This window comes from Pseudochaenichthys georgianus, chromosome 15 (genome assembly GCF_902827115.2).
Source record: "Pseudochaenichthys georgianus chromosome 15, fPseGeo1.2, whole genome shotgun sequence".
NCBI lineage: Eukaryota > Metazoa > Chordata > Actinopteri > Perciformes > Channichthyidae > Pseudochaenichthys > Pseudochaenichthys georgianus.
The window spans coordinates 32,420,619-32,438,904 of NC_047517.1; the positions used below are offsets into that span (position 1 = coordinate 32,420,619).

Here is an 18,286-nt window from a genome sequence, read left to right on the forward strand (position 1 = left end):
GGGGTGTGTATGGGCAGCGCTAACGCATTTGCCATTAGCTAGAGTGTGCATATGGAGGGGACGCTTGTCAGCCACATTAGCACACATGGCTAACCTTGATGTTAGCCTGTCCCCACCCAGCACACACCAGCTGAAGATCATGTCTCCTGGCATCTTGCTTTTTATTTCTCGCCCTCTCTAATGGCTTTGTTGTTTTTGCCCTTGTTTCAAAGCCTCCCACCTCGTCAGGCAACTTTGTTTTCACCTCTCTTTATCCTTTTGAATGTATCCTTATGTTGCCTTCCATCCACTGCTCATCCCCCTCAGGGTCCTTTTAATCTTCACATCTGTCAGTGTCTATACATCCATCTGTCTTACCTTTCATCTCTTCATTTTTTTTCAGAAGGTTAGGGTGGAAAAACAATTGAACTCATACTCACAAAATATAGTGAATTTATGTTCCGACAACAACATATTCCCAACATCGCTATCTGATTGTGTCCTAGGTTGCCCTCAAAATCACGATATGGACATGTGGGTTGATAATTGCAGATGTAACATTCTCACCATATTCGCCTGCAGCCCCTTAGTCACCTCATTATAAACTGTATGACCCTGTTTAGGACTTAATACAATTGTATCCAAGTTATTGCTGCCATCCATTCCAAAGATAATAAAATATAAGGATTCACTTTTTCCAGTGTTATTGTAAAAGTGTGTAGGTTTTATACTACAGATCACAATCATCAGACATAAACACATAGCTATTAACTCTTGAATTAGTTAATTCAGGGACCACTTCCCAATCTTTAAGTTTAACTCACTTTAAAAAACTAGAAACGTTACTGCCACAGAATAAGTTTGTAGTACTTTCCCAAGTGTTGGCCTGTCATAAAACTTTACAGATGTCTAGTTGAGATCAAAACAAGGCAGTATTTGCAGCTGACTGTGGTCAAAAGTAAGGTGCTTGAAATAGGAGGGAAAGGAACAAGAGCCATGGGTTGGTGTGATCCCATTGGAAGATGTCTCCCGTTTCAACACCAGTGCTAAACTTTACATTTAAATGAACGCAAATAAGGACGTAAATCAAATAGATTCCTGAATATGTAGATATGTTTTGCTTGAACTTGCTTTGGCTTTTCAACTTAAAGGTCCCATGTCATGCTTTTCCGGTTATTACCCGTCCCTTGTGTGTTATGAAGGTTTTTCTGCATGTAAACGGTCTGCAGAGTCAAAACCCTCAAAGTACACCCTGTAGCGAGTAAAACTCTAACACAGAAAAGACCTCCCCACACTCAGTGCAGGCAGCTCTGCTGATCTCTCCTCCCTGGCTGCAGGCTGATAACAGACAGTTGGGATCGTGGCAAAATTCTCTCTGCAGACCCGTTCTCACAGCGTTTATCAACCTTTTTCTTACTCAATATCAAGCCACACTTATTGCTTTTTACTTCGGCTGTGACTTTGTGTGTGCTCAGGGTGAGTTTGGCTGTTTCGCTGTGTATCGCTAAACAAGGAAATCACACCTCCCACGGCGCTCAGCGCGATTCACAACGTCCCGACTGGTCCCGACCAATCGGAGCACACTGGGCTCACAGGGAGGGGGGGGGGGGGGGGGGCGCAAGAGCTGCAACGAGCCGTTTAGTGGAGAGAGTGAATACACATACTTTACAGAGATGCTGTTTGAGAAACCAATGTGAGTTTGGAAAATTGCACAGTATAAATCTATTCTAGTAGACCTCAACAATGGAATTATGATCCGCTGACACAGACAACATGTATTGGATAACCTTTTTGTATAGCCCATACCAGAAGAATACATCCTTTAATCTAACTTTCCTGCCTCATGGCCTGTACACCCCTTCACTTCTCTCCCTCGTCTTTGAATACACCTCTCCTCTATCACCAAGCGTCTCTTTGACCTGCCCTTGCCCCTCTCTCACCATCTGTCCATCCTCCCACTTTGGTACACCACCACCACCGTGTGCGTGTGCGTGTGTGTGTGTGTGTGTGTGTGTTCTCATGCAACATTAGATGAACCATTGGGCTGTGTGATGTGTGTTTACCTGGCCTGTCTCTGCCTCCCATCCCCTGATGTGAGAGTGTGTGTTTGGATTGGCTCACTTTGCTGGCCATGATGCTCGGGTTGAGCTGATGGATATGCATACTGGCTAAATGGACGGATAAAGGCAGAGATGGATAGAGGGGGGGGGGATTCAACGAAGATGGAGGGATGTTAGCTGGTGTAGCTCCATTTGGGCGGATCAACTCCAAGCCATTGGTCTCAGTGATTAGCGGGTGTATCGGAGTGATGGAGAGAGTTATGGATGGATGGAAGGAGGGAGGAAGTGAGACATGGAGAGAGACAGAGTCAGTGGGTGAGAACAAGTTGCATATGAAACTGATAAACAGTACAAACATGACGTCATGTCAGGGCAATCCTTTAAAGAGGCCCTATAATGCTTTGTGAGGTTTACCCTGTCCTGTAGTGTGTTGAGTATTTTTGTTAAAAATGGTCAAGGCTAAAATCCCAACGTTCCCTTGTAGAGGGAGTTTCTCAGTTTAACAGTGTCTCCCTCCTTGACCCCTCCTCCTCCTCCTCCTCCTCCTCCTCCTCCTCCTCCTCCTCCTCCTCCTCCTCCTCCTCTCTGTATTTTCCTTCCCCTGTCCCATTACATGCGACAGCCTTGGTTCCCATCGCCTTAACAACTGGCACAGAGAGGTGGAGAGCGAAATACTGAAATTAGGATGCCAAAGCACTCACCAGTGGCGCTGTCCCTCAGCCCACAAGTGTGTGTGTGTGTGTGTGTGTGTGTGTGTGTGTGTGTGTGTGTGTGTGTGTGTGTGAGAATGGGTGTGTTCCCAACAGTGTTGGGTGTAACGCGTTACACAAGTAACGGGGTTACAGTAAATATGTCAGCTGCGCGTGACCTGCTCCGCTGCGCGTAGCATCATTTCCAAAGTGCTTCACAGCAGTGACGCACATCTGATCTGTGGATAATCATTTACCACGAAGAATGGTTAAAGCGACCATCACTAAACGCCAGCAACACTGCATCTACTGCAGACAGGTAGCAACCGGATTCGGAATGGGGACATCACGTGCCCCTCCGTTGTGACACTAGCTTATTCTCGCCCCCGGAGCAGCACTCTTCGGTGCCCGAAAACTACGGCCGCCCCTCTCGGTCCCACAGGTTGCCAAGATACCACGGCAAAACAGAGCCGTGCCCAGGTAGAAGTCTAAAACAAGCTACCCGCCTGTACAGTGGGGTAAGGCGGTCATCTTGTCAGCTCGTGGTATACAAATAGACAATGGCCTAGAATATTCATGTGAAAATAGGGCCATATTCTGCCATGCCTGTTGAAAATGTTGGGTCAAAAAATAATGCATACAATAGCACAGATGCCTTCAACCAACGAATGGCTACAGAAAGATCTCATAATCCCAAGCTTCTCAACGAGCTGATGTTGCAGCTGAAAATGTTCTCCAGGTCAACAAAGTCAACCTCACATGATTATGTGATTCCAGTTTGTCAAGCACAGTGAAATATTCTCTTACCAGAGTATATGAGGGGACCAAAGTGATTTTAGTAGGCTACATGGTTTTAATAATACTTTTGCCTTTTCAATGTTTGTGCCATTTCAAACCATGAGCTGGTTCAAATAATATGTGCCTTGATTACAAAATGTTCTCCTTTTGTTTATTATCAGTACAGCTTTGAAGCTTCTGTGCTTTTCGTTGCCACAGTCCACTTTGGACTGTATGAAATATTTCAGGATTGCAACTTTAAACTCACTTGAAATGTTCTCACTTGCTTGGTTTCAAAACATAACAACGGCCATAAAATCTGTTCATTGGGGACCATACAATGCTATTTTTCATTGCTGTTGCCACTATTGCTCATGTAAACCTGCTGACTGCCTGCGGCCCCTGTAACCTCAGAGGCATCCTGAGTCATTTTGTTCTGGAACCCGGGCCTGCACACGGAGCCCATTCCCGTGTCCTGTTAGTGTTTACTTCCTGTCTGCCTTCTTCTGGTGATTTATCTGACGTCCAGCGCTCCCGTCTTTATAACCTCTTTTCCTTTCTCTTTCTTTCCTTAGCAACCTTCATTATAGTCCTTGACACTGGTCTGTATCTAATGTATTAACAACGTGTCACATGTTAAGCATTTCCAATCAGAATCGAGTATCAACTAAGCCGTGTAATACAAGTTGTTAGTGAGCCTTAAGGCCTACACAGTTGTTATGCTAACCACATCGCCCTTTACTGATGTATATGAGCCTGGCACTAAACCTACATTGTAGCATTAAATAACCTAGCCATTCTTTTGTGGTTATTTGGGAGAAGTAACTAAAGTAGTGTAACTCATTATATTGGCAGAGACAGTAATATTGTAATGTAACTTATGACTTTCAAAAGACAGTAATAAGAAGGGGTCATATGTAATAAATTACATTTTGGAAGTAACCTTGCCCAACACTGGTTCCCAATAGTCACTTAATTTGAGGATTTTGTTATATTACCAGTGTGAATATTATTTGAGACACTTTTTTTTTTACTTTAACTTAATTTTCTTTTCTGCATCTGAGCTTGCTGCACTCTTTCATCATCACAGTAAGGAAAATGTTGGTGTGTGATGTTGAACTCATGCCCATATTGCCCTGCAGTTAGAAGACTGGCTTGTCACACGTTATTCACATGTATTCTGCATCTCTCCATCTCCCCCTCCTCTCGGTCCTGCTGTATAGATTAGTATCTGTGGTGGAGAGCGGCTGTATCGCTGTCAGCCCATTAGCAGCTGTCTAAATAGACAGTAAACGCATCTTAATTACCTTAGTGTGATACACCACATATACACACAAACATACACACATTCCCTTTTAACCATTTAGCCCCTAGTGTTGGCCAGATGGGCGAGCGGCCCGGTAAAAAGCCCTCCATTACCGACTGGGCTTGACCAAACTGATCCACCCCTCAGCCCGCTTACCGGGGTCTCACTGGGCCACGGCGGGCCCTTGTCGCCACATACCTATAATTTAGCCCCCCAAGTGCTTTCCACATGGCCACGGCAAAAAGCCGGCCTCCATTGTAGGGGTCCGGTAATTGTAGTCTCGTTTAGAAAACCGCAAGTAGCAATTAGCACAGAGTTGGCATTATACGGGGTTGGATTTGCATCCCTGCTGGGCACAAAATGCTGTTTTAATATGAGTTTGTTTTCCCCACATTGGAATTAGCTAAAGGGCCTTTTTATCGTATCCACACACCCTACTCTTCTCCCAGCTCTGCCCACCGCTCGCCTTCCCTTCATCACGCTGCATAATCTCTTTCTTCCTGTCTTTTGTTCTTGACATTTGGCCTTTCCCGTCTTTACCTGTAAATCACCATCCCGTTATGTTGGCTGATGTTTCTCGACGCTCTCTCTTTCCCTCCCTCAGAGGCAGTGGACTTCCTGAAGGAGATGAAAGAGAAGGAGGTGGTGTTAAATGACAAACACATCACGCTGTTCTTTCCACATGCTCTTTTCTCTGGCGACCAAGGGTGGCGCCCCCACCGTTCAGCGCCTGCAGGACTCCATGTTCACCCTCGGACTGGTCAAGCCCAACTCCAACCTCCTCTCACCCCTGGTTTCTGCATACATCGAGAGGTAAGCGAACTGGCTGTGTTACAAATCACAAAAACACAAAAGTTGGGGAGTCGTTCTTTTGACTTCCATTCTTTATTATCTTTAAGTCACTGGAGGAAAAAAGTTATGCTACAAGAATTGTTTGTATTTTAGAACATCAATAGAGAGGCGAAGTCCCGCCCATCTACTTCCGACCCATGGGACCTTATTTCGGAAAAATTATGTAGTGAAGTCAATGGAGAGAGAAAGATTATCTTTCGATCCCGTTTGAATTGTGCCATGAATTACACATATGATGTTTGTCAATCTTCAACAATAATTTCCATGTCAAAAAAAGTCAGTTTGTCGTAAAACTGTTGAAATATAAGACTATGAAAAATACGCAACTAGAAAGACTACAAATCCCCGGTCCCGCATGCTGGCTCTTACGGAACCGACTAACTCCCCTTGTGTGTATCTACAGCTCTCGACGTGCCCAGGCTTGTAGTGATTTTCACCTCTTTTAATACTTTCCGCCTCATTCTGAAAGAAAGAAGTGAAATGTGCCAACTCGGTGCGAGATGGGAGATGTGGTTCATTGAGTGGTTTCACACAAAAAATGTGTTACTTCACTGTTTTACGACACATTTCTTTTTTTTTTGACTTGCAAAATTTACTTTTAAATTGACAAACATCATATGTGTAATTCATGGCACAATTCAAACGGAATCGAAAGATAATCTTTCTCTCTCCATTGACTTCAATAGCATAATTTTGGAGCTCCCCCGGAAAGGGAGGGACTTCGCCTCTCTATACAAGACTGGGCGGCTGTTTCTACGTTTCTCACATGAATTTTTTTCCAGCTGGGAACTTTATTTCTCCAGAATTATTTCAACACCACGTTTATGCAGCACTTGTGCCTTATTCTGCAAATGTAACAAAAGCGAAAACACAACTTGTGCATCCGCTCGTGTCCAAAATATTGTGGGTTCTTCCTTGACCCACGCTACACCCTTCCACCAGGTTTCATGAAAATCAGGCCAGTCGTTTTTCAGCAATCCGGCTGGCAGACAAACAGACAAGCATAGCTGGAAACCATAATGTGTGCTATGGTATATTCTCTTTCTATGGCTGAAGTTCTCCCCTTTCCAGCCAACTAGCTCACTTTTGTTTTCAGACGTGTGTCTTCATCTGCCAAATCCAGTTGCCAGGTGTGTGTGTGTGTGTGTGTGTGTGCGCGTGTGCCTCAATGAGTCGCTCATCCCTCCCTATGATCATAGCTGAGGTTACTCTCTGGGTCAGCGATTCAGACAGAGAGAGGATGTGGAAATTGCTCATTTATATATATGTGTGTGTGTGTGTGTGTGTGTGTGTGTGTGTGTGTGTGTGTGTGTGTGGTGATAGAGCCAGGTTTTGTTTGTTAGAGAGGATTCGCCAGCTGCAACCTCTCTCATGAGCCCCCACCCCTGATCTGCTGAAACACCCACTGCTCTACTCGAATGTGTAAGTGTGTGTTTGTGGTGAGAGTCGGCCATCGATGCTTCTTCCCATAATGCAAATATGCAAATGACCGTTACCAAACACTGGCTGGGGGTCACTGGTATTGCCCCACCCCTCAACTCTATTCAGTATGTGTGTGTTATTCAGAGTGTGTGAGTATTATATTTTTTTCAGAGCAGCTTTTAAGTAGATCAACTCATTAGCATGTTAATTATGTACAGAGCACTAATTGCTGGATTTACCACAGCGCCGTTAGGGGCCCACACGTACACACACACACATGCCCTTCACATGCTCTCACACACTGTTTACCTCTAGTGTACACGCTGCTCTGTAGAGGTAGACCTTTGCGCACACACACACACACACACACACACACACACACACACACACCAGCACAGCTCCCGAACCTACACACACACCACACACACACACACACACACACACACACACCACACACAACACCCACCCCATACGCTCAACACACCCACCCAGACGCACACACACACACACACACCACACACACACACCACACACACAACAACACCCTGTGCTCCCCTGCAGCTGTTTGTTTTTGCTGTAAGTCTGCTCCCTGGCACCAACAGAGTTTCTAGGGTTCACTCGTTAATCACTGCCTCTGTGAGATTAGCAGGCTAATTTACTCCTGGGTCATCAACGGCAGCCAAAACACAAACACACACACACACAAACGGGCACACACACCAGCTTAGCACAGCCCTGTTCACAAATCAAGTGCCAGTTGTACTTCCTCCAAATGACACTGCAGTGAAAACACACTAATGAGCACGTGAACAAGCGGACTGCTGGTATTTCAGCTGGCTGGTTGTCAACGCTTGAAAATAGTCCCTCAAACTAAATGTAGAACTTGATATGCACATATTATTCGTTTGTCGTCCACTTCACTTGAGAATATCGTACATTTTTGTTTGGAAAGTGGTAGCAAGTTTAATATGAATGTAGATATGGTGCAAAATGCGAGAGCGTGTAAAACCTGATGTGAGCAATTGCAGAAAATAAATCTGAGCTTGTGTGCATACATTTACACTTGTATAAAATATCCACGTGTCTGTGAACACATTTGAAGTCACAGAAGAAAACAAAAAGTTTTGGAGCTTGTAGAAAAAAAAATGAACTTAGTGATGAAATGTTCACTTGCAGAAAAAAAAAATATTTTTAATATATTTTCCATTACAACTGCAACTTGGTTATTACAACCTCTCAAATCAGTCATTACAACTCCACGAATCTGCTCCGTGGCAGTATAAATCCACAAATCTGCGGTCTTGACTTTTGCTACACTTCTTGCGATGAATGTGTCACTAAAGTCATTTTCACCTGCAGATGTGGGGGGGAGGGAGGGGAGTTTGAGCGAAGGGGTGGAGCTGTCAGAACGACGAGGCACAAACTCGGGTCAAATAAATAAACAGAAACATCTTTCCTTTCAGGCTCAAACTTTTATTTGAGCAGATTATTCACTGCAGGAGTTAAAGAATGACTATTCGGCTCGTTTCTATCTCTAAAACATCAGTTTTCAGGCACTAAATAGTGTAGAAGTGCAACCGAAGGCCCCTAATAAGGCTTTGCAGTTGCAGCTTTGATCTACATGGGCAGCTATAAAAACGACAGGGGGCAGGCCGCAGGGCTGAAATAAAAGTGTCTCTTGGAAGATGTGTGAAATGCTTAGTAATGTAAAGCGTTTCCACCACATAGTTCCAGCAGGGGTTCAGCTGAGCCTCAGGGCAGGTTTGAGTACCACAGCACTTGACTTTGCGCTCCAGCTGAATCCATCTCCTCATCCTCGTCTCCTCTTTTTATCTTTTATATTTATTCCGGTGGTCTCCTCCTCTTCATGCCGTCAGTCAGGGGACAAACAGACAGTGGGGAGGAGGGGGGACGGAGGGAAGAGATAAAAGAGGACAAAGCAGGCATCACTCCTGCCTGCACCCGTCTCATCGCTGTGTCAGCGCTAATGACTTAATGAACACTTCTCCGGCAGATTAGCCCTTGACAGCCCATCATATGCGCCGCCCCGTTAGCCTTCATGCCCGTCCGCTCACTGTTGTTGTGCTAGCCTGCTACTACTCTTGCCCAGATTGCCACATCCTTATGGAAGTGATTAGCGCCAGAAAATGCTAATGAATCGCACTGAATGAAGAGCTGGCAGGACGTGTGGATAAGACAGAAACATGGAGGAGAGCTGATGGGCGATGAGTGAGTGTCACACTTTCCAAAGGTCTTATATTGTGTGTACATTGTTAGTGAGGCATTACTAGGGATGGGTATCGTTGAGGTTTTAACGGTACTACTACTTTTATCGATACCGCTTATCAGTCCGGTCTGTTAACGGTACTCTTATCGGTTCTTTTGGAGAAAAAAGAAGGTGAACAAAACTAACATGCTTTTTATTTAAATTAAATACATAATATTTCACATCAAAAGAAACGACAACGTTTTAACAAATCGTATTAAATAATCTGATGACAGAACTGTAAACAGAATAGCTGAAACTTTAACAAATAAATAACTCTGTTACCTCTAATCATAACCCATGTTTGTATCATTGAGTTAATCTGTGTGTTGCTGCTAGCATACAGAACACCTGATGTGGAAACGTTACTCGTGGATGGGGCTACAGAGCTGCTAGAAAGACAGTCGAACCCGGTGCATTCCTCCGTCTGAATGTGGTGCACTTTTGCTAAATGTTTAGACAAATTGCTCGTGTGTGTGTCTGCCCCGCCCCCTCGCAAGCAGGCTGCATTTTGCAGTCTTTTTGCATGTGTTAGAAACGGAGTTGGCGACACTAAAACTGCAATATAATGTTTTGTGTAGCAATAATACACATGACATATATTTTGTCTCCAGTAGTACCGATAAATAAGACCGCTAACGTCGTAGCTTAACCGTACCACAGTCTTAATAATTCAGCCCCGGGGCCCGTTTAATACCGGGGCTCGGTACCCATCCCTAGGCCTAACACGAGGTCACAGCCTCTCCTTTCAATTACAGTAAGACCAGATGAAAATAAAATGAGTGATATAGGAGATGGAAATAAAAAAGGAAATCCTTGGTAGATAAAGCGAAAGCAGCCAGACGTGTAAATATAGAAAAGTGGAAGATACACTGAGAAAGATTGTTACCGCAGCACAACTTAACTCCATTAACGGTTCAACATGCCCTAATCAATTATGCTTATAAACAATGACGGGTTAAATTGTCAATGATGTTCTCATACTGACGATATCGCGGATAATTATCACAGGAATCTGCAGTTACCATAAGCTCTGTGGGACGTTATCAGTATGGCTTTTTTGGTTTGGAGGCGTCTCGTGTTAGGCAAGAAACTAGTAAGCTCACAATATCAAGCACCAAATGAAAGAAAGGGTAAGCAGCATAGTGGAGCATTCAGCAGGTAGAGAGTCTTTCCTCGAAATTGAGACCAAAACCGAGCTAATAGGAGCGTGACTATTGGGGGAGTAATGAGGGTAATGCTGCTCGATGAGTAAACACTACTGTTGCCATATCAACATTGTGCAGTACGAAGACTCTTCACCTGTGTGGGTACTGAAGTAAACATGAATACGTGCCATTCTTCCACACATGTAAGTGTATAACAGTGGGCTAGTGGTGTCATGATCGCTGTCTCATTTGCATTTTCGGGAGATAGACACCTTGTCCTCCCCCACGCAAGGACAGTGGCGTGATAACAGGCCTGCCGATCTCCTCGGAACAAAAGAGGGGGACGGAGAGAAATGGGAGGAAGGGGGGGTGAGATGAGGCAAAATGAGCTTCCTTGTCTAATCCTTCAGGTTTCCACTGAGCAAAGCGCTCCCATTTTTTTCAGGCTTAATTGGCTGGAAAGTGGCTGACATGCAAAGTTGAGGACATTAACAGGGCTGTGCGCCGCAGTAAATGGCAACGCAAAGTGACAGTTAAATTGTACCTAGGGGAAATTATCCATCTTTCGACATCCTTAGCTCTTTTTTGGGGTGGATCGGTGGGCGGGGAGAGGGGAGGAAGGCAGATGGGGGTGTAATTGCAACACCAGGCCTTATTTTTTGGAGAGTGAAGGGATGTTTTTTTTTTTTAAAGATGTCTCATTAGGGTGGAGGGATTATAAGTAGGTTGTGGAGGAAAGAATGAAGTGGACCGATAGTAGGGGATGAAATGAATTTAGAGGAGTTTTGAAAACATTGATTCCACCAACATGACTCGCTAAAAAAGTATTGCGAGACACCACATAGCAAAAGTATTTGTCCATTCAAGCCACATTTCGTAAATTACAAACGTCTAACTGCAATTGTTTCATTTTTGTAGTAAATACCCACAACCCCCTCCTGTTCTCATTCAATCTCCACTCTCTTTCTCTCATTTTCAAAAATCTCTTAGTGTCTCTTCTGTGCTGTTCAATCAGACGGCTGTGCGGTTGAACAGCCTCTTGACTGCCGCTGCTGAATAATGTTGTCCCTCTTCATTTCAATTAGCGGACCTCTTTACCTTCCAACCCCAATCACTCCATGTCCTCCTCCCTCCATCGCTCTCTTCTCCTCACACAAGGTCACACCATTTCCTGTTTTACTTTTTTCCGGGTTGTTGGTCTTTCGGCGCATATTTCTCTTATCCACTTCTCTAATTGATTAGAGGAGAAAACACTTGAGAAATTACACCTGTTCACTCTCAATCTGTCTCTCTCACGCTCCGTCCACCCGTCTGTCTCACATTCACTCCCTCTGCCCCCCCCCCTCCCCACTAGGTGCCCTATCTGCTTTGACCTCTGTGTGAGTGACATGGTAATTACCCAATCAACAGATTGATGGCAGCGCTGTCACAATAGAGGAGATTGAAGTGGTCTCTCTTCCCTCCCCCTTCTCTCAGCTTCTCGTTCCTCTTGCTTCTTTTTCGGGCGCCTCCGTCCCTCTACTTTTCTCGTTATCACTCCATCAGGCGCAGTCATCCTCCCATTGCGCACTCTTTTGTTTGCTCGAGAGGCAAAGGAAGGATAGATTGAGCAAGGAGAGGATGACATGAGCTGGTACTGGTGGGGGGGGGGGGTCTCTAATGTTGTTGCCATATTTCTGCTAAATGGCTCAGCTGGGGGGCGGGGTCATCAGATGGGGAGTGGGAGCTGACGGCATGAAATCAGGACGAGGGGAAGAAGAGAAGGAATCAAAAAGAGAGATGTGGAAAATGAGAGGAGGTTAAAGAGGTTTGGAGAGGACAAAAGAGGAGAAGAAGTGAGAGAAGTTGTGAGGAGCAGAGAGGGTAAAGATCACTGCCGTCCTTGTGTCTGCTGTATTGCTTCCTCTCTAAAAGCCTGTCCAGGGAGACATTAGCCCTTCGCCGACAGGTGTGAGAGCGCCTGATTGTGTGAGAATGATGTATTGAGGCCAAAAGGCTTCATCACCTCCAGTCTGCTGTCAGGAATTCAAAGGCCTGTATTGTTGCACAGGGTCACAGTGCTTGAATGGTGGGTCACAGGGTTAACGCCCCTCGATGCACTCTCTTTTCTCTGCCCACACAATCTTGTACATGACTGACTGGATAGACCTGACATCTAACTCGCGCTCTCATCTCCTCCTGTGTGTGTGTGTGTGTGCGTGTGTGTGTGTGTGTGTGTGTGTGTGTGTGTGTGTCTGCAGCGAGGACCTGTCCGGAGCTCTAGAAGCAGCCATGGACTGTCAGAAGCGCTACAACCACATGCCTTCAATCCACCGCATCGTCGTGGCTCTGGTGGAGAAAGGAGACACTGACCTGCTGCAGAAAGGTGACGCATTTATACCCTCATCTTGTTGTCATCCCAAAAATATGGTGCTAAAACTTTTGGTTTGAACATTTATGTAAATTGTTGAGGATTAACGAGGAAGGTTAGAATTGTTTTTCTTGATTCATGTTTTTTTATTCAACTTTTTTATATTTTCTCAGATTCTTTAGAACGGATTTCCTAGAATTAAGGAAACCTGTCAGTTGCACCTTTTATGGACTAAACCCTGTCTTAGAAACAACACTAGTTGCTGCTTTTCATTCATTTTTGTCAGGTTTCGAAAAAGGGTCTCCACATTAGCAAAACACAAACAACTATTACGGGGTTTATTTTTCAGGTTTTAAGCCTATCATTACAAGTTGTCAGTGAATAGATGACAGGAATAACAGGACAAGGAGCAAAAGACATGCAAAATGGACATAGAACTTCATGGTCAGCAATCGACCAATCAGAATCGAGTATACAACAAATATAAATCGTGTTAAAGGCTTATTATATGAAAAATGCCTCTTAAGTATAGAATAGCAGTGCTCGCTGTCAGTGCTTCTCCTAGACATATTCTAATATATATATATTTGTGTAATTCTCCTGGTTGCCTCTTCATTTCTGTGCCCACGCTATGTTTGCATTAAACGTGCACGTAACAAGCGGCAACAATTCCAAGAGTGTGTAAGAGCAGCAGAGAGTGAGGGGGGGGGTCAGACGAGGTCGTAGTGAAGCACGTCGGACGTCATGTTTTGAGCGGTCTCCCTGTATGTTGACAGCAGCGTGGTGAAAAAGTTCACGTTCAATGTGCCGCAGGTGCAAGTGGCTCTGGAGTGTGCAAAGGTTGAAACCGTGCAGTGGAGCACCTCTCCACCTCCTTTACTTTCATTTTACACACTCCCTCATACACCATTCCCTCCCACTTTTATCTCTGAACCCCCCCAAGAGGTCACAGATCCTCAAAGTCAGGCGCTGCACCCTCAAAAACATGAAATTACTTTTACAATAGTCTGATAGAAACCAGTGCCCACTAACACGTGGATCGTGATATAAAATATGATTCTGGCTCTTACTCGCTCATATAAAGCAAGAGAGGGATGACTTCAACCTTGAAACATTCAACATCACAACTCTGTGAGTACGTGTTGAAATAAAAGCAGGAATGTATCAAAACCTGCAGACTTCCCAAAGAGTGGCCTTCTGCGGAGCAAACGGGTCATCTCGTCTCTCATTGTTCGACCTTGGTTGTAAATCGGAACATAAAATGTAGTTCTGCGACGTTCAGGCAACCATAGCAACAGCTCCACAACTTAAAAAAAGTAAAGGGTCATAATACAATACATGCCTTTTAACATGGAGGTCAATGTAACGTCTACAGGAAGCTGGGATGTGGAGGACATGTTAATTGGTGCTATTAGGAGAGACACTACAAGTGAATAGGGTTCAAGTGTAATTAATAGAAATGCCCATGAAACGTGCCCAGTCGATGAATTACATTAAGACAAATATACTTTTCTATTACCTTTTATTGTGTCCTGAAGTGGTATGTCTAAATATGCAGGGCTTACTAAATATTTGCTATTTTTCACACACGTTTCCAAACTGAAATTTGAATTCAGACGGGTTAAAAAAAGGACAATTATTTTTGTATTAAGATTTTTGTGTGTGTGTGTGTGTGTGTGTGTGTGTGTGTGTGTGTGTGTGTGTGTGTGTGTGTGTGTGTGTGTGTGTGTGTGTGTGTGTGTGTGTGTGTGTGTGTGTGTGTGTGTGTGTGTGTGTGTGTGTGTCCGTATTTTTGGAATTGTTCTACCTTCATCTTTCTTTATGGCCTTATACCATCAGAGCTTAGGCTTTCTTTCGGGACCTGTGTTTGTTTGAGAGCAGACTTGATCCGGCTGCTTTGTGCCTGGGACATTGTGCCAAATAATGGAATCGGGAGAAAAAGATGGTGTGTGTTCGTTCACCTTGCAGACGTTTTTAATTCACTGCCTTTCTCTGCTCTGTTTCCCCGTCGGTCTGCTTCTCTTTGTGTCCCATCAGCCATGGACTTTGTGAGTCAGGAGCGAGGGGAGATGGCGATGCTGTACGATCTGTTCTTCGCCTTCCTGCAGACAGGCCGCTACCGCGAGGCCCGTAAGATCATTGAGGTACACACACACACACACACACACACACACACACACACACACACACACACACACACACACACACACACACACACACACACACACACACACACACACACACACACACACACACACAGGTGCTGCTTCTTCCTGAACAAATGGTTTTAAAAAAGGACTTGGACAAAAGAGCTCCTTTCCGATCCATGTAGTTGATCACGGCTATGTTATATATGTTATGGAAATCTGGCTCCCAAACACGGCTCTGGAGAGTACAAGTCAAATGATCAAAACAAATAAATGGTGAATCAAGCAAAGCTGTCTTTTGGTTATTTATATGAAGCTTCAAATACACGATATAATAATATATTGTCACAGGTCGGACAGAGTATGGAAAGTCTGCCCGAGAGTGCGCAGGACAATGAAAAAGCAGAGATTATATAAGGAAAGAGTGGGAATATTATAACTCCCCTGTTCACACGGGGAGATTGTTATGAGACACCTTCTGGCCTTGCAGATAGCATAACGGAACTTTGTGTGACTGTGTATGAGTCTCCCAGTCTGCTGAAACAGCTGTGGCCTTGCAGAGACTGGGAAACTCATAAGAGAATATAATAGAATAATAATGGTAAAAGCACAACAAGAGGAAATAAGAAGCATTTGGTTTAAACATATGAAAGATATAATAAGGATAATAATAATAAGGATGATAATAATAAAAATGTCCACTACATTCTCCCCTTTTGATCATACTTGATCAATAGAAAAAACAAATGATAGGATAGACTGATATAACACATCAATGAATACACTCCTTCGCTGGTTTAAGTAAACACATCACAAATATATCATAGAAAACTGGCTGTTTTTGTGGAGGACAGACTCCAATATAATAATAATAACATCCAGAATGCAGAATGCAGCGGCTCGTCTGGTCTTCAACCTTCCAAAATTCTCCCACACCACGCTGCTCCTCCGCTCCCTTCACTGGCTTCCGGTAACTGCTAGAATCCACTTCAAGACACTGGTACTTGCGTACCATGCTGCGAATGGATCTGGCCCTTCCTACATCCAGGACATGGTTAAACCGTATACCCCAGCACGTGCACTTCGCTCTGCATCAGCCAAACGACTCGCTGCACCCTCGCTGCGAAGGGGACCCAAGTTCCCATCAGCAAAAACACGTGGGTTTGCTATCCTCGCTCCAAAATGGTGGAATGAGCTCCCCATTGAAATCAGGACCGCAGAAAGCTTACACACCTTCCGGCGCAGACTGAAAACTCATCTCTTTCGACTCCACTTCGAGCGATAGAATGACTAACAAAGAAATGCTAACAGAGCACTTATATACTAATAAAGGACTGGCTTATCTAAAGCCAGTTGAGTAGCACTTGAAACGATTGGCTCTTTGAAACCTGATGTTCTTATATGATTCTGTTTTCTTCAAGGTTGTGTCTTCCTGGTCGAATGTAGTTATTGTAAGTCGCTTTGGATAAAAGAGTCAGCTAAATGCAATGTAATGTAATGTAATAATGTAAGCATAAGAGAGGAGATACACACATGATTATATTGATAAATCGGAATCAGACTCTTCTGATTCTAGCTGATCTATCTCACTGTGGCGCAAAGTATTGTCTTGTAATGGAATAGTAGTATACTGAACGAAAGCTGAGGACACCATGCTGGAAACGCACTTCTTCAGTATTGGGATAATCAAACAGGTACAACTGATTAATAGGCCAAAAATGATCGCCAGGAGTGTAACTATACTAGCCAGCCATGCTTTCCACCCGCCTGATGTAAGCCAGGCCCACCAGTCCCAGCCACCTGCGTTGGATATGTCATCAGCTTTCATGTCAGCTAACAGGTTGTTAAGATGCAGCACGGTGTCAGTGATGTTCTTGGTGGCGTCGGGAATGTAAGTGCAACAGGAGTCACCGATCACATGACACAGGCCACCCTTTGAGGCGAACAAAAGGTCAAGAGCGAATTGGTGCTGCATGAGCATGTTCCTAGAGGCTATTATGAATGGGGTCAATGCCTGGAAGCCTTGCGTCGTTTCGTAAGTGAGATTCTCTAGCCGGACGTGTAAGGTATCTATTTTATGGGCATTGTTTACTGTACCCCACCATGGAAACAGGCCACCCATGAATTTAGCTCCAGCGGACGTCATATCTCTTTTTACCTTGTGGTGGTCGGGGTGTTGGAACTCTGGGTAATGATGTGTCGTGTGCATTAAGGACGTGAGTACAGTGACTGCTGGATTCAAATCCACTAGAGTGCATGTCCCTATCCAAAGGGGAGCCAGAACTTGATAGAGCTTGTTGCCGCACAACCAAACGTAATCTTCTGGCGCGCTAAACCCAGCATCACTGGGCCACGCCAGTTGGAGGGAAATATGTTCAACATCTGGGAATGCTACGTTAGAAAGGATTCTCTCAGGGGCACCAGATATGTGACAATACGAGATTTTGTAAGCACCGTCACCGCATGTGTTCCGTAGGATGCGAGTACAACCAGTAGTAGTGCCTAGGAAAAAATAATGTGGTGTAAGAGACGTTTTGTGGTAAACTCTCTGGATGCAGAGGTTGTGTTTCATCCCTCTCAAATGACTGGGGTGCACATGGCTGGCGGGTTGGTACTTTGCGTATATGTGGTGTCAAGCGTGGATGCACGCAAAGAGGAGTCAGACCGATTGCTGCATGGTGGGGGAAGCTGCCTAGCATAACGCCACTCGGTTACGCTGTCTTCACCCTTGATGGGCTTTTGTCGGAGCCATAAACGCGCAGAGGTGTTCAACCTACATATATCAGGGCTATTCAATTAGTTTGGAATGTGGCCGGTTGATGAAAATGATCCAAAGCAAGGGGCCGGGAAAAGATGGCTTGAAATATGAGCAGTCATATTAAGAGCTTTGGATACAGTAAATACTACAACAGCGTAGTGGAGTGCGTATATTGTGTTGAATTAAATCAAACAGCATAGCCCCCTTTCTAGATCTAAATGGCAAGTTCAGAACTCAGTAGGCCGACATGTGAAGCTAATTTAACCAACATCATTTCATTTGAATTAATTTAGGTGAAATGAACTAATCATTCACGCTGAGATGCAATAAATGGCAGTTTGTCACTACAGTAGCTAGTTTTCAGGCAATGTAACACCCTCTCTGGAATAAAGGCAAAAATAATCTTTTAAAAGAAAAAGTAGAGCCCTGTTATACATTTGATCAAACAGCAAGTTGTGGGATTTGATGTCTTGACCCCAAAGGTGGTGTGGAAAACTGTGAAGGACCAAAAGCTTAGTCAGAGTCCTTCCTT

At 44.4% G+C, this 18,286-nt stretch overlaps 1 protein-coding gene across 1 annotated transcript in view; it reads left to right on the forward strand.

Moving 5' to 3' along the window:
• Positions 1 to 18,286, forward strand: part of lrpprc (leucine-rich pentatricopeptide repeat containing) — a 74,652-nt gene that overhangs the window by 25,981 nt on the left and 30,385 nt on the right. Inside the window, 4 exon segments of the mRNA XM_034100676.2 lie at positions 5,416 to 5,486; positions 5,488 to 5,624; positions 12,740 to 12,864; positions 14,887 to 14,993. Coding sequence (XP_033956567.1) covers positions 5,416 to 5,486; positions 5,488 to 5,624; positions 12,740 to 12,864; positions 14,887 to 14,993 — 440 coding nt within the window.